Here is a 25,889-nt window from a genome sequence, read left to right as displayed (position 1 = left end):
AATTTCAACTGCTTATTTTTCTGATTTAATTTTGAGTAAAGATCGACAAAAGATCAGACATGCAATTGGAGATACAAAAGAGTTTAATAAGGACTATCATTCATCCTCAGGGAATTTGAACACAGTATTTAAAAATAGCGGCATTCTTTTGCTCTGATAGTTCAATGCTTTTGAAGAGATTTTACAGTTTGAATATCCATAAATATTAAAATTAAAAATATTAAAATTGTTGATCTTAATTTAAATAGTGCTTCGCACATTGCAGCTAATTTTTTTATAGGAGCACAATAATATTGGAGCAGAAGTAACTATCCAGCCATTGACAACAATGTGTCCTGGCTGATTTTTGACCTTGTTGCTGTTTTCCTGTGCTCTTGGCTTATTGCTTGCTATCCAAAAATCTCTTGGGTTTTTTTTCAATTAAATTCAATGACATAAATTCTGCAACCCTCTAAAGTATTACCATGCTCTGAGAGAAAATATTTCTCCTCCTCTGACCAAAGCAGCCTATCATTTACCCTGACCCTGAGTTTCCTACTTCACTTGAAAGCGAATGAGATGTTGTTCTATTTCTATCATTGCTGTCCCTGTAAACAAATGGGTTTTCTTTTAACCTTTTCAAAACATTGGCAGCTGCTGCTGTCCTTTGAAAGTGTAAGCTTGTCTTTATGAGGGTTCCAACCCAAAATGTCAACCATTCTTTTTTCTGCCATTGATGCTGTTCTTCCAACAGATTTTTTAAAGCTGGTTCTTGGTGGCTCTGCTCATAAATTGTTGTCAGACAAAATCAGTCTTTTGTAATTTCAGCCATTTTTTTGTAGTAGGTGAGTTGGGTATGGAAAAAGAAGTGAAGTACCTACATTTGATTAATCTTCTAAATTGTTAGCTGTTGCCACTGGAGTTTCATAATCAGTGTATTTGTACTACTGTGGTGGTGTGAGCAGTGAAGAAACACATTCAGCACGTCCCTATAAGGGGAGCATGAGCTCAGTCACCTGGTGCATTATGATACCATAATCGCTGCCCAAGGTGCGCGCTGGAAGGAATGCTGGAGTCAGAGAGAAACCTGATGATGCCATTTCCTCATAGCTGCTCCGCCACGTGGCGATACAAGCGGGGCCGGTTCACCATGAGGATGTGTGCTGCCACACAGCCCCCCCCCCCCCCAGAACCAGCTACGCATCCTATCGCTTTGGCGGCTGGCCCTGGCGCTTGGGTGCAGCTGTCTGCACCGGCTCTGATAAGTCCAGATGCACTGCCTTCAGGCGGTCCACCATAAAAAGTTCCTCCAATGACCAGTCTGCTGGACCAGTGCAAGACTTTGTATGGACCCTCGTACGATCGCTGTAGCGGTGCACCTTGTAGTCCCCTCCGCACAAAAACGAACTGGGCTGAGTAGAGCTCTTTGGAGAGATGAAACGGCAAGGTGGCGTGGTGGGGGTGGGGGAGCTAGGGAGGCCAGTTGCCTGCGTAGGTCGCCAGGTTTTTGTAGGTGACTGTGGTGTCAGGATCTGGGCCGAAAATCTCGCCCGGCAGGGAAAGCGGTGCGCCATAGACCATCTCCGCTGCTAAAGCCTTCAGGTCCTCCTTGGGTGCCATCCTAATCCTGAGGAGGACCCAGGGTGGTTTCTCTGCCCAGTCTGGTCCAGAGAGCCTGGCCATAAGCAATGCTTCAGGTGCCTGTGGAACCTCTCACCAACCTGTTGGACTGCGGGTGGTATGCTGTGGTGTGGTGGAGCTTGACCCCCAGGAGCTTCGCCATCTGAGTCCACAGGGCAGATGTGAACTGCATCCCTCTGTCGCTAGTTATGTGCACCGGGACTCCGAAACGGGCGATCCATTGGCTGACCAGAGTCCTGGCGCATGTCTCCGCAGAGACCTCCTTAATCGGGATGGCCTCTGGCCTCTTTTTGGCCTGATCCACCACCATGAGCAGGTAAAGAGCCTCTATGGACACCAGCGACATCAATGTGGATGTGTTGGAATCTGCGAACTGCCGAGTCAAAGTTCTGGATGGGGGCTTGCATGTGTTGCTGGACCTTGGAGGTCTGGCACCTGGTACAGTTCCTGGCCAGTTCTGCCACCTCTTTCTTCAGCCCGTGCCACTCAAACTGCTCCACGACAATCCACACGGTTGTCTTTACCACTGGGTGAGCGAGGTCATGGATCAGACTGAAGACCTTCGCCCTCCAGTGCGGCGGGACCACCGGGTGGAGTGTGCCTGTTGAGACCTCGCAGAGCAATGTGTCCAGGCTGCTGAGCACCTGAACATCCTTGAATTTGAGGCCCGAGATGGCAGTCCGCATGGCCTGCATCTCTGTATCGTTCCTCTGTGCCTGAGCCAGTTGCTCATAATCCAGGCCGAGCATGAAGAGTGTTGATAGCTGGACGGAAGAGCGGATCCGCCACTACGTTGTCCTTGCCGGCCTTGTGTCAGACATCGGTTGTGAACCCAGACACATGGCAGTGGCTGTTTGGTGGACCACGGCTTCTTGGCCATTGCCAGTGCTTGAGTGAGGAGCTTGTGATCTGTGAAGGCTGTAAACAGCCTGTCATCGAGGAAGTAGCAGAAATGGCGGATGGCTAAATACAGCACCAGAAGCTCCCGGTCGAAGGTGCTGTATTTGAGCTCCGGCAGGTACAACTGCTTGCTGAAAAAGCCAGCGGGTGCCATTGTCCATTGAGCCACTGTTCCAGAACCCTCCCACTGCCATAGCTGAGGCATCCACAGAGAATGTCATGTGCTCCTCCAGCCACAGGTGCACCTGCAGCGTGGCGATGGCTTGAGGCGCCTTTGTAGCAATAAAAGCACTGTCTGCCTCCTCTGACCACGATAAAGTCTTTACTTTTGTGGCCATGAGTGCCAACAATGGGCGCATAGTGCATGTGTCTCCGGGGATGAAATGATGGTAAAAGTTCACCATCTCCGTGAACTCCTGGAGGCCTTTAAGGCTGGAGGGTTCGGGTAATCATTGAACAGCCGCTACCTTCTCTGGTGCTGGCATGGCCCCAGCCGCTGAAATGGTGTGCCCCAGGAACTGGAGGGACTCCTTGCTGAACTGGCATTTGACCATGTTGACCATGAGGCTGAAGTCTGCCAGCGGGCAAAGAGTGTACGGAGGTTGGCTTTGTGTTCATCGTGATTGCGATAGGCAATGAGAATATCATCCAGGTAAATGAACACAAAGTCCAGGTCTTTTCCAACCGCATCCATGAGGCACTGGAACATTTTGGCTGCATTCTTTAGACTGAAGGGCATACATAGGAACTCAGAGGCTGAAAGGGGTGATAATGGCTGTCTTATCCGTGTAAGATCTGATGGTATCCCTGCATGAGGACCACTTTGGAGAAGACCTGTGTGGTGTGGAGGTTGGTGGAGAAGTCTTGTATGTGGGGCACTGGGTACCTGTCGGGGTTGGTTGCGTTGTTCAACTGATGGTAGTCCCCACACGGTCTCCATCCACTGGATGATTTTGGGACCATATGGAGTGGCGATGCCCAGGTGCTGTTCGAGCGCTAGATGATTTCTAGTTCCAAGAGCCTGGAGACCTTTATCTGCTGGAGCTTCTCGGGTGTCAGGCATCTGGTTCTAGCATGCAGTGGGGGGCCCTGTGTGGCGATGTGGTGAAGATCCCATGCTGGGGCTGGGCAGCATTGAACTGTAGCTCTAAGATGGCAGGGAATTCATGGAGGATCTCGTCGAACTCGTCCCTGGTGGCAGCTATGGTGGTGATTTCGGGCCTGCGGGCTTCTGCTGTGTCCAGTTGAGTGGAGTGGAACGTTCGGGCATTGACCAGGCTTTTGCCTTTCATGTCAACCAGTAGGCCATGAGCTCTGAGGAAGTCAGCCCCTAACAGTGTGGTGCCCATGGAGGCTAGAACGAACCTCCAGTGGAACTTCTTCCCGATCTGGATCTGTGCCCTGCGGGTGCCATAGGTCCTGATGGTGGAGCTGTTGGCTGCCCGCAGAGTTGGACCTCTAGATCGGATACGAGTCTCTAATGTCGCGGGGGGGAGGACACTGAGCTCAGTCTGTGTCCACCAGGAATCAGCGACCAATGGATCTGTCCATCACATGGAGGACGCTGTTTGTGTGACCAGCCATTCCAGCCATCAACAGCGGCTGGCCTGGTCATTTCCCTGAAACCTGCAGGGCTGGTGGCACTTACGGGCTTGCGCTTCCCAGCGCTGGTGGTAGAAGCACCAGGTCAACTGGCCCTCCTCTGGCTTGGTCTTGGGAGCGGCTTGCGGTTGGCTGGCTCCTGGTCATGCCACCTGGTTGAGGGCTGCCTCATTCTCCCTTCGTGCACCAGAGGGCATCTGCACAGGCTGCTGCTCTCCTCGGGTTTGAGAAGTCTTCATCTGTGAGGAGCAGCTGGATATCCTCCAGGATCTGTTCCAGGAATATCTGGCGGAAGAGAAAACAAGGCTTGTGATTTTTAGTCAGGGCCAGCATTTCATCCATCAGCGCCGATGGACTACGGTCGCCAAGCCCATCTAGGTGAAGGATCCTGGAAGTCCGTTGCTGGGGAGTTAGCCCAAAAGTTCCAAGCAGCAGGTCTTTGAGGGCAGTGTACTTGCCCATAGCTGGGAGGTGGTGGATGATGTCGTCCACCCTCGCTGCCGTATCTTGGTCCAGAGTGCTCACGACATGATAGAACATTGTGGCGTCTGAGGAGAGTTGAAATTGTGCTTATGCCTGCCTGAACCATGTTCTTGGTTGGTGGGTCCAAAAGGGGGGAAGCTTGATGGAGACAGCTTTAACCTCTGCTGAATCCATGGTGTTTTGAGTCCAGAAAAACATCTGGACTCGTCGGGGTCACCACTGTGGTGGTGTGAACAGTGGAAGAAACACAGCCACCACGTTGAAGGTCATTATCGACTGTTTTTATTCAAATTCAGCACGCCCCTTTAAGGGCAGCATGAGTTCAGTCACCTGGTGCATTGTGATGTCATAATCGCTGCCCAGGGTGCATGCTGGGAGGGATGCTGGAGTCAGAAAGAAACCTCTGACGACTCCATTTCCCCATGGGTGCCCTGCCACATGGCAATACAAGCGGGGCCGGTTCGCCATGAGGATGTGCACCGCCACGCAATAATGTCTGTAAAAATGGAGGTTGGAAAGCCCATTCGAGTCACGACACTTATTGATCTCAAGTGAGCCAGCATGCTTAATACATTAATGCTTGTGTACTCTTTGATAACAACTAAAAGTTGTGAGTGATATTAACAATACTGTTTCGAGCCCAAAGGACCCCAAAACCCAGCAGCAATAGATATTCACCACGACAAATGGTTAAACAAAAGTTGTTTTTGATTATCTTTAAACATGAAAACAGAATCAAACTTTAACTTAACTAAACCTAACTTAACCCCTTCTAATTCTCAGCACACGTGTATGTGATGTGTGTGTAAATGTAAGAAAAGTTATTTGGTTCACAGTTCAATCTCACTTCTCCTTCTTCCAAGTTCTCTGGTTGCAGGCAATTCTTATACGGTGCACAGAATTTAACATGGATAAATTTCACCTGGCTTTGGTGCTCAAAAGGTAAATGTTTACCGCTCAGGAAGGTTCTCGTAGGGTTTGCAGAGAGAGATCTGTTGTTCCAGGATTTCCACAACTGAGGCACCACCATTAGTCACCTCAATGTCTTTGAAACATGTCCCATCAGGGTTCTCCAGATGATAACCACTTTCTTTCAGGCTACTACAGAGTTCCTTTCTGTTCTGCTTATTCCAAGAGAAACATCAGACAGATAGTACTTCCAGCCATCTGCTGCCCTGGAGCTTTTCTTCACTTCCAACAAGCTTCCTGGCTTGCACTGTTCAGCTGCTTTCAGTGTCGCATACACGAGCTGAGAGAGCTTGTTTCACCTTTCTCTCTCTCCAACTGAGACTGCTAGAAAGCTCATGTGACTCTTTCACTTACAAAAACCCCCACCTTCAGGAAACAACAGGAGTTCTCCTTTTGCTCCCATCTGTTGCTTTAGGTTAACAAAACCCAGGAGTGACCTTTCTGTGAGCACTAGATACTTGCAAACAGCCTGAGTGTCTCCAGTCCAAAACAATGGCCTTGTGGTGCTCTGAGGAGTTGAAGTAAATCACTGCCACTACACTGATGGTCGTTAACAACTATTTTTATTCAAAATTAGTGTGCTCCTTTAAGGGCAGCATGAGCTCAGTCACCCAGGTTCACTGTGACATCATAATCACTGCCCAGGGTGCACGCTGGAAGGGATGCTGGAGTCAAGAAGATGCCCCTGATGATGCCATCTCATGTCTGCCCCGCCACGTGGCAAAACAAGTGGGGCTGGTTCATCATTAGGTTGTGCGCCGCTACACAACCTCCCAGAACCGGCAACACTTGGGCGACCGGCCATGCCATTTGGGCATGACCGCCTAGACAGGTTGAGATGAGTCTAGGTGGGGGGTTTTCAAGGTGGTCCACGATAAACAATTCCTCCCTGTCCCCCACGTCCAAAGTAAAAGTTCTACCTGACCACTAGAGCACCTTGTACAGCCCCTCGTAATGCCGCTACAGTGGTGCTCTCTGTGGTCCCCTTCTGACAAGGATAAATTGTGCCACATTTGAGTTATTTGGGCCGATGAGACGGTCAGGTGCTGTGGTGCGACAGGGGCGGTGGGGTCAGGTTGCCCAGGCATTTACGGAGGACGTTGAGCTGCTCACCTTTGCTGTGTGTGGCCTCCGCTTGCGGGCCAAATAATTCCCCTGGCAGGGAGAGTTGTACATTAGACCATTTCAGCTGATGAGGCTTGCAGGTCCTCCTTGGGTGCCGTTTTGATTCTGGGGAGGACCCTGGGCAACTCGTCCACCCAGTCGGGGCTGGAAAACCTGGCCATCAGGGTGGACTTTAAGTGGCGATGGAACCTCTCTACCAACACGTTAGAATGTGGGTGGTAGGCCGTTACCCCTAAAAGCCTTGCCAGCTGCGACCATAGTGCAGAGGTAAATTGAGCGCCCCATCACTTGTAATATGCGCTGGCACGCCGAAGCGAGTGATCCATTGGCCAACCAGGGCTCTAGCACACGTCTCTGCCTATCCTTCACGGACCGGGATGGGTGGCAGCTCTGTCCGCTTTGGTGAATCGGTACCGAAACTCCCCTGACACTGGCAAGGGGCCCACGACGTCTACGTGGATATATTGGAACCTTCATAGTGCCGGGTCGAAATGTTGGACAGGGGTCTGTATGTGCCTGTGGACTTTGTAGATCTGGCATTGGATGCAGTTGCGGGCTAGTGCTGCAACCTCCTTGAGGTCGTTCCAGATAAATTGCTGAGCCACCATGTGGACGGTAATCTTTATTGAGGGGTGGGTGAGATCGCGGATGGAACTGATGACCCTAGCCCTCCAGTCCTGTGTAAATACTGGGTGCAGTGAGCCAGTGGAGGTATCGCAGAGCAGCAGCTGGGCGAAATCGGAGAGGCAGATATCCTCAAACTGGAGCCCGATACTGCGGTGCGGAGAGCCTGGGTTTCGGCGTTGCACTGTTGGGCCTGTGCGAGCTGTGCGTAGTAGAGACTGGGAGCTAGCGTGTTGATGGCCGGGCAGGAGAGTGCATCAGTGATAACATTGTCCTGACTTGACCTGTGCTGGATGTCCGACGTGAATTCTGAGACATAGGACAAGTGGCAGTGTTGCCTGGCTGACCACGGGTCATTGGCCATCGATAGTGCTTGGGTGAGGGGCTTGTGGTCAGTAAAGATGGTAAAAGTCCTGCCCTCTCAGAAATATCTAAAATGGCGGATGACCAGGTACAGCGCCAGGAACCCCCGGTCGAAAGCACTGTATTTAAGTTCAGGAGGCTGCAACTACTGCTGAAAAAGGCTAGTGGGCGCCACTGTCCATCTAGCCACTGTTCAAGCACCCCTCCGACTGCTGTGGCAGAAGCAATGACCGATAGCACCATGTATGCTTCCGGGCACGGATGCATTAACAAACTCGCCTCAGTAAGGGGCTGCTTCGTCACTGCGAAAGCCTTGTCTGCCTACCCCGACCAGGCCAAGGTCTTCTCCTTTGTCGCTATCAGCACAGACGGTGCATGATGCGGGTGACATTGGGGATGAATCAATGGTAAAAGTTCACCATCCCCACAAATTCCTGTAGCCTTTGAGGGAGGAGGGCTTGGGGAAACGTTGGACGGCTACCACCTTCTCTGGTGCCGGAGCTGCTCCAGACGCTGTGATGGTGTGCCCCAGGAACTGCAAAGTTTGTTTCCTGAACTGGCATTTGGCCTTGTTAACCATAAGGCCGAATTCTGCCAGCCGGGCGAACAGGGTAGAGAGATGGGCTTTGTGTTCTTCGTGAGTGCCGCTAGCTACCAGGATGTCATCTCGGTAGATAAAGACAAAGTCCAAATCCCTACCTACTGTGTCCATGAGGCGCTGGAATGTCTAGGTGGCGTTCTTCAGGCTGAATGGCATGCAGATAAACTTAAACAGGCCAAAGGGGGTTATAATGGTGGTCTTTCCCACGTCATCAGGGTGGACCAGGATCTGGTCGTATCCGTGCACAAGATCGACCTTTGAAAAGAACTGCGTGCTGTGGAGGTTTGCCAAGAAGTCTTGGATATGGGGGACTGGGTACCTGTCTCGAGTCGTGTTGTCATTCAACCATCTGTAGTCTCCGCAGGGCCTCCAATCTCCCGATGACTTTGGCATCATGTGTAACGGAACCGACCATGTGCTGTTTGATTGTCGAACAATGCCCAACTTCTGGAGTCTGGAAAATTCCTCCTTGGCTTGCTTCAATTTCTCTGGCGGCAGCCGCCTTGTCCTGGTGTGGATCAGGGGGCCTTGTGTGGAGACATGATGGAATACTCCATGTCGGGGGGATGTCGAAGTGAGACTCCAGGATGGCAGGGAACACACTGAGGATCCCGACGAATTCTTCTTCGGTGGCAGCGACTGTGGGAATCTCCGACCTGGCATCGTCTGCCATGCCCAGGTACACCAAGCGGAAGGTGCAGGTGTTGAGCAGCCTCCTGTCCCTCACGTCCACCAGCAGGCCGTGAGCCCCTAACAGCGCCATGCTCACCAAGGCCAAGATGAATCTCCAAGTGAACTTCTCTTCCCTGATCTGTATCTGTGCCCTACGAGTGCCAAGGATTTTGATTGTCGAGCCATTGGCAGCCTGCAGGGTTGGACCAGTGGTTCATCCGTTTCCAGCACTGTGGGGTGGGGTGGGGTGAGGGACTCTCAGCTCAGCCCCTGTGTCGACTAGGAACCGGCGGCTTGTGGATCTGTCTTGGATGTAGAGGAGGCTGTTCATATGGGCAAATGTCATAGCCATCAATGGCCATTTCCCTGGTAATCGCAAGGCTGGTGGCACTTCTGGGCTTTAGCCCCCAGCGCTGATGGTAGAAGCACCATGATGACTGGGCTTCTTCGGGCTTGCCCTTGGGAGAATTTTGCTGATGACGGGGCACCAGCTTGGAGAACTGGCTGAGTGTTGCCTCGTTCTCCTGCTTAGCTCACCAGAGGGCATCAGCCCAGGTTGCTGCCTTGCGGGGGTCGGAAAAGTCCTCTTCAGAGCCGAATGTCCTCTGGCGTCTATTCTGGAAAGATCTGTCTGAATAGGAAACATAGCTCGTGATCCTCTGTCAGGGCGAGCATCTTGTCCATGAGGGCTGAGGGGCTACAGACCCCCAACCCATCCAGATGTAAGAATCTGGATGCACGCTGCTGGGGTGAGAGGCCAAACTTCCCCAGGAGCAGATTCTTGAGGGCTGTGTACTTTTCGGTTGCTGGTGGCCGATGGATGATATTGTCCACCTTCACCACCGCGTCCTGATCGAGGGCGTCCACAACGTGGTAAAACTTGGTGGTATCAGCCGTGATGTTGCGGAGGTGGAATTGTGCCTCTGCTTAGCCGAACCACATTCCTTGTTTTTAAAATTCATTTCCGTGTTACTAAAATCTACCTCCACGTTTTGTCAGTGCCTTCCTGGCACCTAAGACCCCCTCTGTTTGTTCCGAGCAGGGCTGACTTTGGCTGTTTTTACCTATGTGTCGACAACCACCACTATTAGCTGCACTCCTACCAGCCAACTGCAGGGGGCAACCACAGTACCTGCAGGTCGGCAATCTGGGAGGCTGGCCCCACCTGCCGGCTGTCAAGACTTGAGCTTGCCCCTTCATAAACCAGTCGGGCACGTGGAGCTACACGGACCTGGTGTTCGACTTTCAGATGATTAAAGCCTGTAGTACAGTCTTCTTGAGTTTTGTGTTTGTTTGCTGCACTACAGTGCATGACAATTTAATCAGAAAGTAGAACACCACATTTCAGATTTAATTGTGGTGCTCTGTGGAGCAGCAAACAAATACAAAACTTGTTAAGACTGTATTACAGGCTTTATTCAGCTTAAAGTTGAACACCAGGTCTGTGTTGCTTCTGGCTCCATGTGCCAGACTGGTTTATATTGGGCCGGTGGGGCCAGTCTCCCAGGTGGCCTACCTGCAGGTACAGTGATTGTCCCCTGCAATAGGCTGGTAGGACTGTGGCTACAGTAGTGGTTATATCACCACGCCATGTGTGAAGAAATGATTGGGAAAGACTAAATGATTTCAAGGTTAGTTGAGGAAAAACCCAGAGCAATAGATGAACATCAGTGCAAAGAAATGGTTACGGTGAGTGAGGACAGAGTTGGGCAGCGGCACTGCCTGGCGAGTGAGGACCGGGTTGGGCAGGGTCGCTGCTTGCGAGTGAGGACAAGTTGGACAGGAATGCTGTCTGGCGATTGAGTGTAAGTTGGGCAAGCACTGCTTGGGGTCAGGAGAACCAGACACTGATTTGAGCACAGGTCAAGTAGATACTGCCTAGTGACGTGGAAGGGGCTTGGGTCAGTCTGATGTACTGGGCTCACTTTTATTTAAATATTGATTTTGTTCAAAGTGATTTTTAATGGCTTGAAACTGTATATTTTCAAAACTTTCCAAATGGGGAGGGGCCGCTGCCCCTAAACACTCCCGCAAGGGACACTGCACCCCTTTTGCCCCTGCTGTGCGCCTCACGCAAGCGGTCTCGTCTTTTCCTTTTGCCCTCACTCACATGCCCGCGTACCACACCGTGATACAGCTGGCCAAGATGCTTTCCCTTCTAGCTTCTATGTGCGGTGCCTGGTAGCCTTGCCAGCTTGCGTCTTCTCAGGAAGTGCAGTTGCTGTTATGCCTTCCTGACCAGTGACATGATGAGTCCCCACGACTGATCACGAGTTCAGTGAATTGTGCATGGCCACCCCCGAATTGGAGGAACATCTCCTTTTCGCCTCGCTGGGCACCCTCCAAACGGTTGCCATTAGCATCGACTTCTCTGATTTCTGTTTGCATTCCTCCTCTTTCCCCCCCCCCCCCCAAGACTCTATTGTTCCCTATTCCCATGACTTCCTTCTTTCCCTGTTGCTCTGAATGAAAAGCCAGAGGAAAGGAGACAGTGACCCCCATCTCAGGTTGTTGCTCCTGCCTTCCTCCCCACGCCCACCTGTCCTCTTGTTGCGCTGTCATCTCCCTCACTTTTTAATTCGGGCACCTGGCTGCTTTTTGCTGATATTCCAACCTGGTGGTTAGGTCCGAATATTGGCGATGCAGTATAATCCTTGGACGCTGCGGGACCTGCTGAATTCCTCCACGACGATCCCAGTGCCTGCAGACTTACTTGGGGCGAAGAGGTGGATGGTTGGGGACGCGTGGACAAGGGCCGCCTCCATACTGTCGGTCTCCATTCATCCATCCATCGACAGACCCATCCGCGACTGGCACTGTGGAGGAATCGAGGGGCTTCTGGAGTGAAATGGGCTGGGCTGCTCATGGCCCCAACCTGTCCACCCCGCCCCAGGAGAGTCGTGAAGGAAATGGCGTCAGCGGGGTCGGAGGTCGGCGCGTGATGGCGCAGCTCAGTCGGAGTCTGAGTGCGTGAAACCTGCATGGCAGCAAACTCAACGTTACAGGCACGAGCGGGGCCGGGGGCGCGGGCACTGGGGTGGGGAGGAGGAGGAGGAGCTCGAGCGGTCCCTGGGGGTTGGGGACCGGGGCACGGGGGTGGATGCAGGAGCACGAGTAGGGACTGGAGCACGGGGGGTGGGCCCGGGGACTGGAGGACGAGTGGGTCTGGGACACGGGGGTGGGGTGCAGGAGCTCAAGTAGGCCCGGTGCTCAAACAAGGTTGGGGACTGGGACACGGGAGTGGGTGCAGGAGCCTGAGTGGGGTACGGGGGTGGGACACGTTCGAGCAGGAAGCCCGGGACGGGAGCCGGCAGCTGAGGCCACCTGTTGCTCTGTGAAGCCCGGCGCTCGATTCGAATAATTTGCCTCTTTTGGTCTTGGGGGGGGTTCCTGAATTTGAAGGCTGAGACTTGCAGAGACTCGTCTTTGACACGCGTCTCGCCGCCACGGTGCCCACCGGGGAGCCTTGGCTGTGCTTGGAGAGGCTTGTTGCCGCTGTCCTGCCTGCTTGTGGATTTCAGGTTGGTGCAGCACGCAAGGCAGGCTCCGTACACCTCGTCTGTCTGGAAGCGGTGGGTCTTCCCTTCTCAGCCATGAACTTGGACGTCCGGGAGCAGGCACTCCCCCCCCCATTGGGGTAGTGCCATACACTGGGCAGTTGGAGCGCAGGATATCGCTGCAGGAGTTCGTCAGTGTAATGTCTTGTTCCCAAATCGCACGTTTGTTAAAGGACCACCTTCAGCCAAGAAGTGGGGATGTAGATTGATTGCCCAGTATTCGATTTCTTTAATCCGTTCATTGCCATTCACTATCACCAAGTCCTTCCGCCTTGGCATCACAATTAACTAGAGAATTAAGCACTTGCGTCTACTCTGGTTACTACATTTGGCCAGAACCTGGATGTGAGCAGCAAGTAATTTAAACATTTCCTTGATCGACAGCAGTCTTTGTCAACCTTTCATCTGCTACGTCACCACCCCCCTCCCCCACCATCGAATCTGCTTAGTTTTTGGGACCCCATCCCTGTGAAGTAGTCAAGTTTAGTTGCTTTCTTCTGTACTTCCCTCCTACCGGCTGCATGAAAAACAAAAAAAAGATTATGTTACGTGAAGTCAAAAGAGAACAAGGCTTTTACTTCAATGTGCTGTGTCCTCCAGTGGCGGGGGGGGGAGGAGACGGGACGGAGGTTAGAGGGGCCCATTTGAGAATGGCTGAACAACATGTAGAAATGTAGAGACTTTGATGGGGGGGGGGGAGGTGGAATGCAAACAGAAAGTGCATTCCCCAGGAGTGCAATTTCAACACATCTGCAGCTCCAACAACATTCAAGAAACTGACACCATGTTGCTTTTTCAAGATAGTTAAACATGCAAATCATGCCATAGCAACAGTATTTACCATCTGCACTTCAGTAACTCGAAGGCCTTTCACAGGAATGATATGTGCTGTTGGCTACTGAGAGGGTCAAAGGTGACAGTTACCTGGGCATAGTACCGCCTCCAATTTGCATTGTACATTTTCATTCTTGGAACTTGCCCGCAAATGCCATGGGAGTAAAAATTAAAAATGCTGGAAGTCAGTATGTGTAGAAGAGCAAGAAATGATGCTTCAAGATGACTTTCACTTAGTATTTTCAGCATTCATTCTGTGATGGTAGTTTGTGATGATTGAGAAATTTTGTCCTTGATTTTGATTTGATGGTGGGAAAAATAATTTGCATGCTCATATTGCTACTTTATTTTTAGTTACAACTGGGACTGCACCTACATGTTGACCACTGTTGGTCTCCTGTCAACATGGTGACAATAGATTCAATGACTGGTACATTCTGGGACACATGGCTACAGATTGTGGTGGAATATAAGTCTGCTGCAGATGACATCGATGTGCAGCTTTGAACTTTTGAATCTATTCCATTCAGCATTTCTGTTACACAGTGGAAAGCATCTTCAGTGTGAAGATGGGATTTTCTTACCATTGCTAGAAACTTGTTTAATTTCAGTGTTTACTTCATTAAATTTGAAATCTCCACCACCCACCAAAGGATTTGCTTTTGTGGTTCATGTGATAAGTGCAGGACTCTGAATTATTTGCACAGAAACTTTTGAGCTTTCAACTTCAGTATGAATAATGTTGGCTTCTTGTGATTGATCAGTGGGAGACATTTTTATGTTACCAGGTCCAAAATTCCATGATTTTATTGTTTGGAATGTAATGGCTTTAACTTTCCTCACCGAAAGTTATCAACATTTAATCATTAGTTTTTTTTTAAACAAAATTTTGATTGTTTTTTTTTGTGAAAAATATTTATAAAAGTAGTTTGCATGAATATTAATGCATGATCTTTTAAAAAAAAAAGATAAAATTATTCAGAAATTATGTTGCAGAACATGCCGGCTACTTGTGATACCTTACTGGAAGACATTGAAGATATTGTGTCAGCACATGATCCAAAACCTCAAGATCGACTGTTTGCTCGGACAAAAATTGTACCTCATGTTAGAAAGAGAAATAAATACAAGCTGGATGAGTGGACAGAAGATTTGCAGGCTGATAGGTGAATTCAAATTCTGTCATAAATAATGTTGGCTTCTTGCGATTGCTGGAGGTTTCATGTACAAACTTTTCAATTGTGATTCCATCCCAGCCATATTCCTCATAAAAATAAGAAATAGCAACTTAAAGATAAATTTTCCAGCCAGTTTGCAATATTTGATTTGGTTGTTCTTGCCCTCTTCTAACTACTTTTTAAAATTTTGGACATAAGCTCGTACTATCCAGTTATGCCCAAATGACCTATGCCCCGGTATGTTTTTGAATGTTGGGAGGAAACCAGATTACCCAGAGGAAACCCACGCAGACACAGGGAGAATGTACAAAACTCTTTACAGATAGCCTGGGATTTTAACCCAATTCGCTAGCACTGTAACAGTTTTATGGTAACTATGCCTTTTTATTGTTGGATAGGGGTTTCTCACTTAGTAGCCAGAGAGTTACCCACGTGTTGTTTTCTTCATGGCCCAATACAGTTACAAGAGCAAATTCTGTTTATACACTCCTTTAATACACTAAATTGCCCTGAGGCATTCTGCATGAAAATTATCAACCAAATTATTATTAATCTATATAAGCAAGCATGAAGAGGGATGACACAATAGAAGGATTTGAAAAGGATGAAAATTTTCAGATCAAGGCTTTTCAGTAGAAATCAGTGCAAGTCTGAAAGCAATGTTGAAGAGTAATGTAATTGTCCAGGGAGGGGCAGAACGCACAACCAAATGGAGTTGGTGTAATGGGAAAAAAAGGCAAAATCAAAGCTCTCTAAATCCCGACAGCTTTCCTTTACAAGGATGAATGAGTAAGTAGTCATCATCATTAAGGTGCCTTGCTGTTCGGCATGGGCATCTGTCACTATCACTGATTCTCCAAATTGTAGTTCTTGCCTCCCCTGTCCTCCTTCGAGACTGTAGTCGATGTTGAGTTCATGATTATACAAGGGAAAAATACTGAAGTGGTTTCCTGCTGACGTCTTCAGTTGCAGTGTCCACACTGAATGGATAACTCTGGCCATTGATCAGCAGATTTATCTGCCCAGTGTTTTTAATTTTACAACCATAAATTCCAATTTGTAGAATCTGCAATCCATGGCTTCACGTGAGACTGATTGGGAGGCCAAACGGGTACTACACCTTGCCAGAGGGTGACTTGTTGACTATCGGACAAAAGGAGCGACTTGCACCTCCTTTTGCTGCTCTGACTCTGGAGTTGATAGTACATAAAGATATAAAGGCCATTAACAGGTGGCAAAGTGTTAGAAATTTTGGAACAATAGGCAAAATGAAAATGGGTGAGGTTGGTTTCTTCAACGTTTAGCTCGTAAGAAATGAAATGGGCTCAGCAGCTTAAGATGTAGTAAGATGTCATTGGTGAGAATACTGCAATAAATAGGCTGCTGAATGGAAGCTGTGCTGTATATCATGTATAAATCAACTAATGTGGTTGTAAGAAAGGAGTAATCTTAATCATATGAATTGGATAAGACAAATCAAAGTGGTAAGAGCAGTTTTGAGGGCAAACTCATGGATACATGTGGGAAGATTTCTTAATGCAATCTATTGAGGAATCAACCTGGGAGCCAATTATTGAGATCTGATGTGCAATAATCATGATAAATTTCCTAACATTGGGAATTAATAATGGTAAATGACAGATTATATGTTTTATTGTGTTTTAATAGTAGAAAACATTAAAACATGAATAATGAAAGCTAATCAAGAGAGAAAACTAAAGCCAACTCTATTCTCAAGGAAAAAGGACTATGAAAACTTGCAGGTTTAAAAACCAGATTATCGCCCGATTTGACAACTTGCACCTTTGGAGGGGTTTTAAAGGGTAAGGCCACAGGGCACCTTCCAGGAGCAAATCATTTCAGTTCCATGCCCCATTTCAATGTCTGTCCATGGTCCTGTGCACTTCCAAACTGAGACTATCCTCATATGGGAGGAACAATACCTCATCTTTTTTTCAGTCACCCTCCAACCAGATGGTATTAACGTCGACTTTTCTGGTTTCTGTTAGCCAACCCCTCTAACCTACCTCACCCCTTCCCCTATCCCTCTCTCCTTTTATCCAGCTCTGTTTCTTTCCCTCTGTCTCTTTGCTGACAGCACTGCATTCACATAGCCACCCACTTCTGCCAATCAATTCTCACCTTTCCTCTCCTGTCCTATCCATGTCTAATTATGACCATTTGTTTGTTGGTCTGTGCACCTGCCCTTTCTTCCCTTCACCCCCCAGCCTTTTAATTCGAGCACCTGCTGTCTTTTAGCTCAGTCCTTAAAGAGCTCAGGCCCAAAACATTGATTATATTTATTCTTATGAAGGCTGAGTTCTGCCAGAATTTTTATATATTTACTTTATATTTACTTTTATATATATATATATGTATATAAGATATATAATATATATTATATAAATATATATACATATTTACTTACTGATATGAACATAGACCAGCTGGTGAGTAGGTGAAAGCAAGGCAAATGAGGCCTACTGTGCAAAAATAGGAATTTATTCACTGCTGCACAAAGCAGAAGAGTGAATTTTTCGAATTGAGAGATGGGAAATGCTGATGTTCATGGGGACCAAATCTTATGTACAAGATATTGATAACTAACATAAAGATGAAGCAAGAATTAGGAAGACAAAGGAGAGGTTGGCCTTTATTAGTGGGTACTGGAGCACAAATGGTTTGGGATACAACATGTGAGGCATTTTGTTCACTTTTGCCTCTACTAAAAGTAAAACGATAAACTTGGAATGGAGTGAAGATTCACGAAGTAGGATGGAAGTTTTGCTGTTTGCGGACATATTTTGCAGACTTGGTCCCAATTCTACAGCGTTTCGAAGAATGTGGGATGACATCATTGGAACTTGCAGTTTTTACGAGGCTCAGCAGTTTGGATGTGGGGCAGATGTTTATCTTGGCTGAGGAGCTTAGATTAAAAACTCAAAAATGCTGGAGGAACTCAGCAGGTCTCACATTGTCCATAGGAGGTAAAGATATGTAACTGATATTTCGGGCCTGAGCCCTTTTTCAAGGGAAAGCTTCTAAGCTTTGAAGAACTTAGAATCAGTGTTTACATTCTCAGAATAAAGTATAACCAATTTAGGATTCATTTGAAGAGGAGCTACTTTACGCAGAAAACGATGAGATTTTGAAATTCTCTCTCCCTGAGGGCCGTGGAAGTTCAGTCATTGATTTTGAATATAGGCTTGTTTAATTGAAAATGAGGATTTTTTTTAGACTCTCAAATAATGATTATTAGACCATAAGATATCAAAGTAGAGGTAGGTTTTTCAGCCAGTTGAGTCTGCTCCCCTATTCCATCATGAGCAGATCCATTTTCCCACTCAGCCTCCCCCCCCCCCCCCACTCCCCTTCCTTCTCCCCATAACCTTTGATCTCCTGACGTAGATACCTATCAACCTCTGCCTTAAATGCACCCAATGACCTGGCCTCCACTGCCATCCAGGTAGCAAATTCCAGAGGGTCACCACTCTGGCTAAAGAAATTCCTCTGCATCTCTGTTTTCATTGGGTACCCTTCATTCCTCAAGTTGTGCCCTCTTGTTCTTAAAGTTGCAATTTATTTAAATAGATTTCACACTAATTTTTTTTTCCTCAGTCGATAGTGACCTGAAAAAATTTATTTGGCTCACGGGCAGAAGTTTTTGAGCCTGGGCTACATTGTGAGAATTGAGTCTTCATAATAATATCTCTGAATGCCATTTATTAATAGGATTCAAAATTGCATTTAAAATGGGATGGTCAGAGGCAGAGTCTGCGTTTGGAATTTGTGAATCACCAGAAAAGTCCTATTTTTTGTACATTTGACCCCATTTGCCAATGTAGTCACTGACTCACCAGCTGATGTTATGGTCCCATGAAACCTTGACACATTCTTTTCTATTCACAATCCTGACTAATTTTGCATCATCATTTTCATCAGACTTGATAATGTGACTTTTTCTCCCCTCAACCAAATCATTGTCATATTGGGAACAGCCAGGGCCCAACACTGACTGCTCAGGTAATACCCTTGTCACTGCTGAGAAAAACATTAATTTTCACAATTGATTTTTATTGATCCATTCTCGATCTTTGCCAGTATTTTGCCCCCATCTCCACGTTCTCTAACCTTGCTGACAAATCTTTTAAGTGGGACTTGATCAAAAAGGCTTCTGAATACTGGTTTCCTCACTGGCAATATCCTCAAACAATGCAAATAGATGATATTTATGGTTTCGCAACAGTTCATGCTACCTTTGGTGAAAATGATCTAAGTATGCAGGGTAAAATGGTTTGAAATTTTGATTTTTTAAAATTCATTTTGTTATTGCAGTGTTATTCCTGGTACACAGAAAATTTGGGTGAAGACCTGGGGTTGCTCACACAATAATTCAGATGGTGAATACATGGCAGGTCAACTAGCTGCTTATGGGTACAAAATCACAGGTAATGGCACCAAATAAACTACTTTTATCACAGTCATGTTATAGAATTTAATCCTAGTGATGTGAACAAGTGTTTTCAGTGTCATATCTTAAATTTCCTTAAAAACTGCTTCAAAATCAGACTACTAAACAGCATCTCTGTTTGATAAATTGTTAATTGTTGCATTTTGTCACTGTTCCACCATATTCTTTGTGACATTTAGAATGGTCTTTATGTTACAGAAAAAATCCGCTTCATAAAGTTCTTGATTGTCTGAACGAGTGGCACAGTATATGCTGGCACATTTTTACATCACTTGACTAGAACATCAAACATTTGCTTTCTATCCAAGCCTTTGAAAGTTTATGATTTACCATTTGATTTTGAATTTTCTACTAGCTCAAGATTTTTGTCACATACTTAAAATGCAGTGATGAAAGTTGTTTTCTGAGCTTTTGTGCTATGCCTTGCTTGTTGTACTAAGTCTCATAAGGGCAGGATAGACTCTGATGGGGTGTGATCTTACAGTTATGAATTTTCTTCCTGACGGAAATTGGGAGAAGTGTGGCTGGGGTGGGATGAGTCTTTTAATATGTTGGCTGCTTTTCCAAGGAAATGGAAGTTAAAGATGGAGTTGTTACAAGGAAGGAATGATAGACTGTTCACAACCCTTTGCAGTTTTTTTGTGGTTTTAGATAGAGCTGTTCCTGTACCATGCAATGATGCACCTTGTTAAAGTGCTTTCAATATTACACTTGTAAAAGTTTGTTTATTAATATCAGGTTGTATAAATACATTTCGATGAAACGGCCCTCAGTGTAAAACCATGCAAACAGACATAACACACAGACAAATGATACATATGTGGTGCATATATACATATATAAAAACAAATATATATTGTTGAATCAATAGAAGAGTCTCAGAGGGTTGGTATGAGCAGTGGGAGGGAGCTGTTTCTCGGTCTGGCTGTGCTTGCTCTGATACCCTTGTATCTTTCCTGATTGGAGTAGCTGGAATGTGCTGCGTGCAGGTTGATATGGGTGGTCAACGATTTTGTAAATCCTCTTCAGAATATGATCACAGTAGATCACATTGATGGGGGTGGGGGGAGAAGGGAGGCTCCAGTGATCCTCTCTGCCCTTTTATAGCCCTGCGGATGGACCTCTGATCCATTGCTCAATAGCAACCATACCAGACTGTGGTGCAGGCGGCTAGGATCCTCTCGATAGAGTTCCTGTAGAAAGTTGACAGGTGGTATGTTACGAGCCCAAAGGACCCCAAAACCCAGCAGCAATAGACATTCACCAAGACAAGTGGTTTTTAAAACAAAGTTATTTTTAATCAGCTTTAAACATGAAAATAGAATCAAACTTTAACTTATCTCTATTAACTTAACTAAACCCAACTTAACCCCTTCTAATTCTCAGCGCACGTGTATGTGATGTGTGTAAATGTAAGAAAAGTTATTTGGTTCACAGTTCAATCTCACTTCTCATTCTTCCAAGTTCTCTGGTTGCAGGCAATTCTTATACTGTGTACAGAATTTAACATGGATAAATTTCACCTGACTTTGGTGCTCGAAAGGTAAATGTTTACCGCTCAGGAAGGTTCTCGTAGGGTTTGCAGAGAGAGATCTGTTGTTCCAGGATTTCCACAACTGAGGTACCACCATTAGTCACCTCAATGTCTCGCTGATGAAACTTGCCCCATCAGGGTTTTCCAGATGGTAACCTCTTTCTTAAGGCTACCACAGAGTTCCTTTCTGTTCCCCTTATTCCAAGAGAAACATCAGACAGATAGCACTTCCAGCGATCTACTGGTCTGGAACTTTCTGTTTCCAACCAGTTCTTCCTGGCTTGTTTCAGTCGTGACTGTTTATCAGTCATATCAGTTTATCAGTTTCACACACAGTAATTGAGAGGGCTTGTCTTCTCTCCCCCCCCCCCCCACCCTCTCTCTCTCTCTCCAACTGCCAGAAAGCCCATGTGACTCTCACTTGCATAAACCCCCACGTCCTTCAGCAAACAACAGGAGTTTTTCTCTCTTGGTCAAGCAGTTGTCTGAGACAAACAAAACCCAGGAGTGACCTTTATGTGAGCACACTGTAAGTTTTAACGGCCAGTTTGTCTCCTACAAACAATGGTCTTTCATTTCATGGCATAATTTCAATTAGCACCTACTTGAGAAATGTGCATCACATTCTCCAGAGACCCTGCAATGTTACTGAATATGTATTCTTCAGTCTTTCAAATAAGATCTGTTTTAAAATGTGTGTATGTATGTAACCCACTAATTTTACTAAAATCCCCCCAATATTTATCCATTACAGTGGTGACCGGTAGCCTTGTCCACTTCAGTCTTCTCAGGAAGTGCTGTTGTGCCTTCCTGACAAGTGAGGAAATGTGTGTACAGGATAGGTCACTGCTTAAGTGGGTTCCGAGGAACTTGGTGCTCTCTCCCCTGCATCATTTTCCAAGTTTTATGGTATATCTGGCATGGAAGTCTACCCCCAATTTTTGGGCTGTCCGGGCCTCCCAGCAACAGCCCAAAAATTTTTTCAACACCCTAATCAAGTAACAATGCTGTAAATTAAGCAAGAAAGTTTAAAAAAAGGTAAAAGAAAACCTTAGCTTCTCTCCAGAAAGACGGTGCTGGGTCCAAGTCTTCAGCATTGACTGCAGCTGGAGTCAGTGGGAGCGATGGAGTAGCAACATCGTTCTCCCTGCAGGAGCAGTGACGGTGAAGCTGGATGGGCAATATTGTTCTCCTAGTGGGAGCAGGAACCTCGGCCTACCAGGCAGGAATGGCGATGGCCCACGGAGCTGGAGCGATGGCATTGTTCTCCTAGTGGGAGCAGGAACCTCAGCCTACCAGTCATGAGTGGTGACGGCGACTTCAGGGTCCTAGGTAGGAGTGGTGACCTCTGGCTTTACAATTGTAGATTGTCTGGGTGGGTTATGGTGGCGCCCAGCAGTTGGGAGGTGTCGGGGAGCGGGTGGGGAGCTGCTTCCAGCGTCAATATATGCTGAATCAATGTCAATCTTTTTTTTCATTGAATTTAAGGTTTAAGTTGATCCCCTTTTATTTTTGAGAATTTTTTTTAGGGTTTCACGACTTGTACATCAAAATGTACAGTATTATAATGTCCAATTTTTGATACAATTGAATGGTTGGCTCGTCCATTTCAGATGAGAGGGTGTGTTGGCAGACAAACTTCCAGGAAAGATTTTTTTATTTAACAGTCTGTTGGTGTCTGGATCACCATTAGTTTTAAAGTACTTTATTTTTAAGAAGTGTTCAGTTATTTAAGTGACTAAATTTAAATCACAGCTGTTTGGTGAGATTTGAATTCTCACATCTGAATTACAGTACAACTCTAATTATCTGAAATCGGATTCTCCAAAATCCTCAGTTATCTGAAATATAAAAAAAATTCGAGGATATCTGAAATCCTCATTTATTCAAAATTTTTTCGGAGTTGAACTGACATTGGATCCTGGGCTCCCAGCAGCATGCAGCATACCCCAGGCCCCTAGCGACAGCAGCAGCTGAATGGACCTCGGTGGTGGGGGGGGGGCCCGTGCAGGAGCAGGCCTCGCTGGGGAAATGTTGGTGATCGGTAGTGGCCAGCATTTTTTTTGGTGAGATTTAAACTTTATTTTAATGCTTTAAAAAGCTTTCTTGTTGTTTGTTGTTGTTGAAAACTAGCATGCAGGTTCAGCAAGCGGTGAAGAAGATGAACAGTATGTTGACTTTCATAAAGAGGGGATTGGAGTATAGGAGTAGAGAAGCCCTCTTGCAGTTATACAGGGCCCTGGTGAGACCTCACCTGGAGTATTGCATCCAGTTCTGGTCCCCATATTTAAGAAAGGACATATTTGCTATAGAGGGAGTGCAGTGCAAATTTACGAGGTTAGTTCCCGGGATGGCAGGATTGTCATATGCGGATAGGTTAGAAAGACTTGGATTATATGCGATGGAGTTTAGAAGGATGAGGGGAGACTTGATTGAGGTATTTAGGATTACCAAAGGGCTTGACAGGGTGAAATCAGAGTACATGTTCCCAATGATGGGAGAGACTAGGACTAGAGGGCATATTTTAAGAATACAGGGAAGGCCATTTAAGACAGAAATGAGGAGAATTTTTTTTACCCAGAGAGTTGTGGAGCTGTGGAATACATTGTCACAGAGGGTAGTGGGGGAGAATTTGCTGGATAGACTTAAGAGAGAGTTGGATAAGGCTCTTGTGGGCAGGGGAGTTAAGGGTTATGGGGATAAGGCATTGAAAGAGAAATATCAGCCATGATCCGATAAATGGCAGTGCTGGCTCGATGGGCCCCTATTGCCTATTGTTTAAACACTGTTACAAGTGATTTGCTGTTGTTACTGTGCTGTTTTTAAAAAAAAAAATGACTGGTTCTCCAAAAAAACTGTTTATCTGAGCTAGGCCCAGTCCCAACCATTTTGGATAATCTGAGTTGTACTGTATTAGTCCAGAAGTCTTGTGCAGTAACCTAATCACTGTATCATGTCCCCATCAAAATTAAATTTAGCAATAACTTGCTTTTATTGGTAGCTACGGTATACTCCCATGTTACGTAGTTTGAGTATCACAAATTCACTCTTTTTTGAAAATTTATATTTATAGATTTTCCTTACACGAACTCGAACAATTGTCAACATTATCAATATCATTATCAACGATATTCACGTTAATTACATTTCGTATTTGTTAATTCCTTAGTCTTCTCATGGAGCTTGTTTCTTTTTTTTTATCCCCTCCCCTTCCTCTCTGACATAAAACATTTCACACCAAACTAATTATACTTGCATACAATGATCAAGACACTCACAACAAAGGTATGAAACTTGTATTTGGGGACTTATGGGTTTGTTGTGTCATGGCAGCCAGCACAGGCTTCCTTTTTCTGTAGCTTTCCCTGGCTAGAATAGGATGGACTCCCTACATTCCTCACCAATGGAGGGGTGAATTGGGAGGGTAGTGACAGGGCAGCGAGGTACAGCAGTTCACACTACAATTACGCCCTTACACAGTTCAAAATAGGGCTCCAGACCTTCAAAAAATATCGTATTGTTTCCTTAGGTTATAGGTAATTTTCTACAGGTGAACACAGTTCTGCATTTCTGTGTTCCAACGTTCACTGCTCAAGTAGGAATCGGACTTCCAAGCTAGTGCTATGCACTTCCTGGCCACTGCCAACATAATCCTGACAAATTGAATTTGAAATTTGGATAGCTTAATTGTAAGTCTTACATCCATTAGGTTTCCCAACAGGAAACCTAATGGATGTAAGACTTTATAATGTATTGTATGTAAATGTTTGTAACATTTTGTGCTTCAATATTTTTGTTTGTTTACAGCCCTGTAATGGTCATCACAAATCACTGCCAAAATATTTGACAATATTTGTGATGGTAAAAATAAACACAAACTTGAAAGGAACAATTTTTTTAAATCAAGAAAGTCAATGAGGATTGGGGCATGCAATTGCTTCATAAAATGAATGAAGCCTCATTCATGACTGTTTTGTTGAAACTCAGTTTTCCCCAAAGCTTGCTTTTCATTAACTTTCAGAATTTCACCTTTCGTGGATAATTTATTCATAGGAGCCACTGGACTAGAAGACCACCATTTGCAACCATTTTTGGCTATGGTCCTCTCAAGACTCTGCTCACCCCTCCCCACTTAAATGCATTGTGACCTCTGTTGAGAATGGCTGCTATAAGGCATCAGATTGCAGGAAGGAGCTAAAGAAGACATTTTTAGAAGGAAGCAAGAATTGGGAAGTGTTGATAAATGTTAATTCAGTCATCTAAATTGGACTTGCAAAATAGCAGCTTGAAGGGAGAAAGACACACATGCGCAAGTTAATTTCTTTATCAATCTGTTTTCAGAAAGAAAACCTGTGCTCAATATAAATTTGGGGAATGAAGGGAGATGCTTGTGCTTTTCAATAGCAGAATTGGGAACTTGTCGTCACAGTGCCTTCCATCTATTATCCACCTATTACCTCCTGCTGTGGGACTGTGCTCCTCCCCTGCCCCTCCCCACCTACCATTTTGGGCTCAACCCTGAAAAAACGTTGGTTATGTATCTTTGCTCTATAAAGGACACTGAGCTTCTGAATATCTCCAGCATTGTGTTTTTACTTCAACCATGGTGTCAGCAGACTTTTGTGTTTTACTTGTGTCAAGGGAGTTGTAAAAAGGATGAGGAAAAATCAAATGGGAAAACAGTTAACCTGAAGTGTGCAAATTTTAGTTAGTTGAAATGGAATCTAGCCCAGGTGGATTGGAGTAAAAATTGGTAGATAAAATGATGAATGAAAAATGGAAAAAAATTCAAAAAGTCCTTAATTTTGGTAAAGATTAGGGACAATATCCTGAGGAGGAAAGGATAGGTTTTAAAAGTCAGATCTTTGAGTGAAAACCTGCTGAGAGCAGTTCACAGGCATTCAAGACCAGAGACAAAGAACACTATGCAAGGAGCAGGAATGAATTACAAGAAGCCATCTCTGGGCAAAGCAGAGATTTTGGATGCGACTAGAAGCAACGAAGGATACCTGACAGCTGTGACAAGGCCTAAATGACATAATCTGCTGCAAAATCAAATATGGTTCAATCGCAGACACCAAATCTTCACTTCCAGATGAGCCCAATGTCTTCTATGCCTGATTTGACCACCGGAACAAAGAAGAACCACTGTGCATACCCACGTCCCCTGAAGATTCTGCAGTGTCTGTATGACTTGCAATCTGCTTTCAGGAGGGTGAATCCAAGTAAAGTGTTTGGTCCAGGCTGAGTACTGAAAATCTGTTTTGAATAACTTCAATTTTTTCATGGATATCTTCAACATCTCACTCTGGCAGGGTGTGGTACCCACCTGTTTCAAGTAGGCCTCAATAGTACC

The 25,889-nt window shown here is 46.1% G+C and overlaps 1 protein-coding gene and 1 long non-coding RNA gene across 8 annotated transcripts in view; one reads left to right on the top strand and one right to left on the bottom strand.

Moving 5' to 3' along the window:
* LOC138748175 (uncharacterized) overlaps positions 1-11,934 on the bottom strand; it is a 38,465-nt gene extending 26,531 nt beyond the window's left edge. Inside the window, exons 1-2 of one of the 2 annotated variants that reach the window (XR_011347848.1) lie at positions 11,673-11,934; positions 66-4,407 (exon numbers count right to left, since the gene is read on the bottom strand). This is a non-coding gene — a long non-coding RNA (uncharacterized lncRNA). Of the gene's footprint in view, positions 1-65; positions 4,408-11,672 lie in introns of those variants that run through there. The other variant, XR_011347854.1, reaches the window with a different exon arrangement.
* cdkal1 (CDK5 regulatory subunit associated protein 1-like 1) overlaps positions 5,066-25,889 on the top strand; it is a 713,853-nt gene continuing 693,029 nt past the window's right edge. For 2 of the 6 annotated variants that reach the window (XM_069907889.1, XM_069907864.1), the window contains exons 1-3: positions 11,863-11,964; positions 14,347-14,516; positions 18,864-18,976. In XM_069907889.1, the coding sequence (XP_069763990.1) occupies positions 11,941-11,964; positions 14,347-14,516; positions 18,864-18,976 (307 nt within the window). In that variant the 5' untranslated portion in view covers positions 11,863-11,940. Of the gene's footprint in view, positions 5,157-11,861; positions 11,965-12,235; positions 12,481-14,346; positions 14,517-16,196; positions 16,352-18,863; positions 18,977-25,889 lie in introns of those variants that run through there. The other 4 variants (XM_069907872.1, XM_069907881.1, XM_069907896.1 and 1 more) reach the window with 4 other exon arrangements.

This window comes from Narcine bancroftii, chromosome 1, assembly GCF_036971445.1.
Source record: "Narcine bancroftii isolate sNarBan1 chromosome 1, sNarBan1.hap1, whole genome shotgun sequence".
NCBI lineage: Eukaryota > Metazoa > Chordata > Chondrichthyes > Torpediniformes > Narcinidae > Narcine > Narcine bancroftii.
Note: the sequence above shows the minus strand (reverse complement) of the source record. Positions and strands in the feature narration are given on the sequence as shown.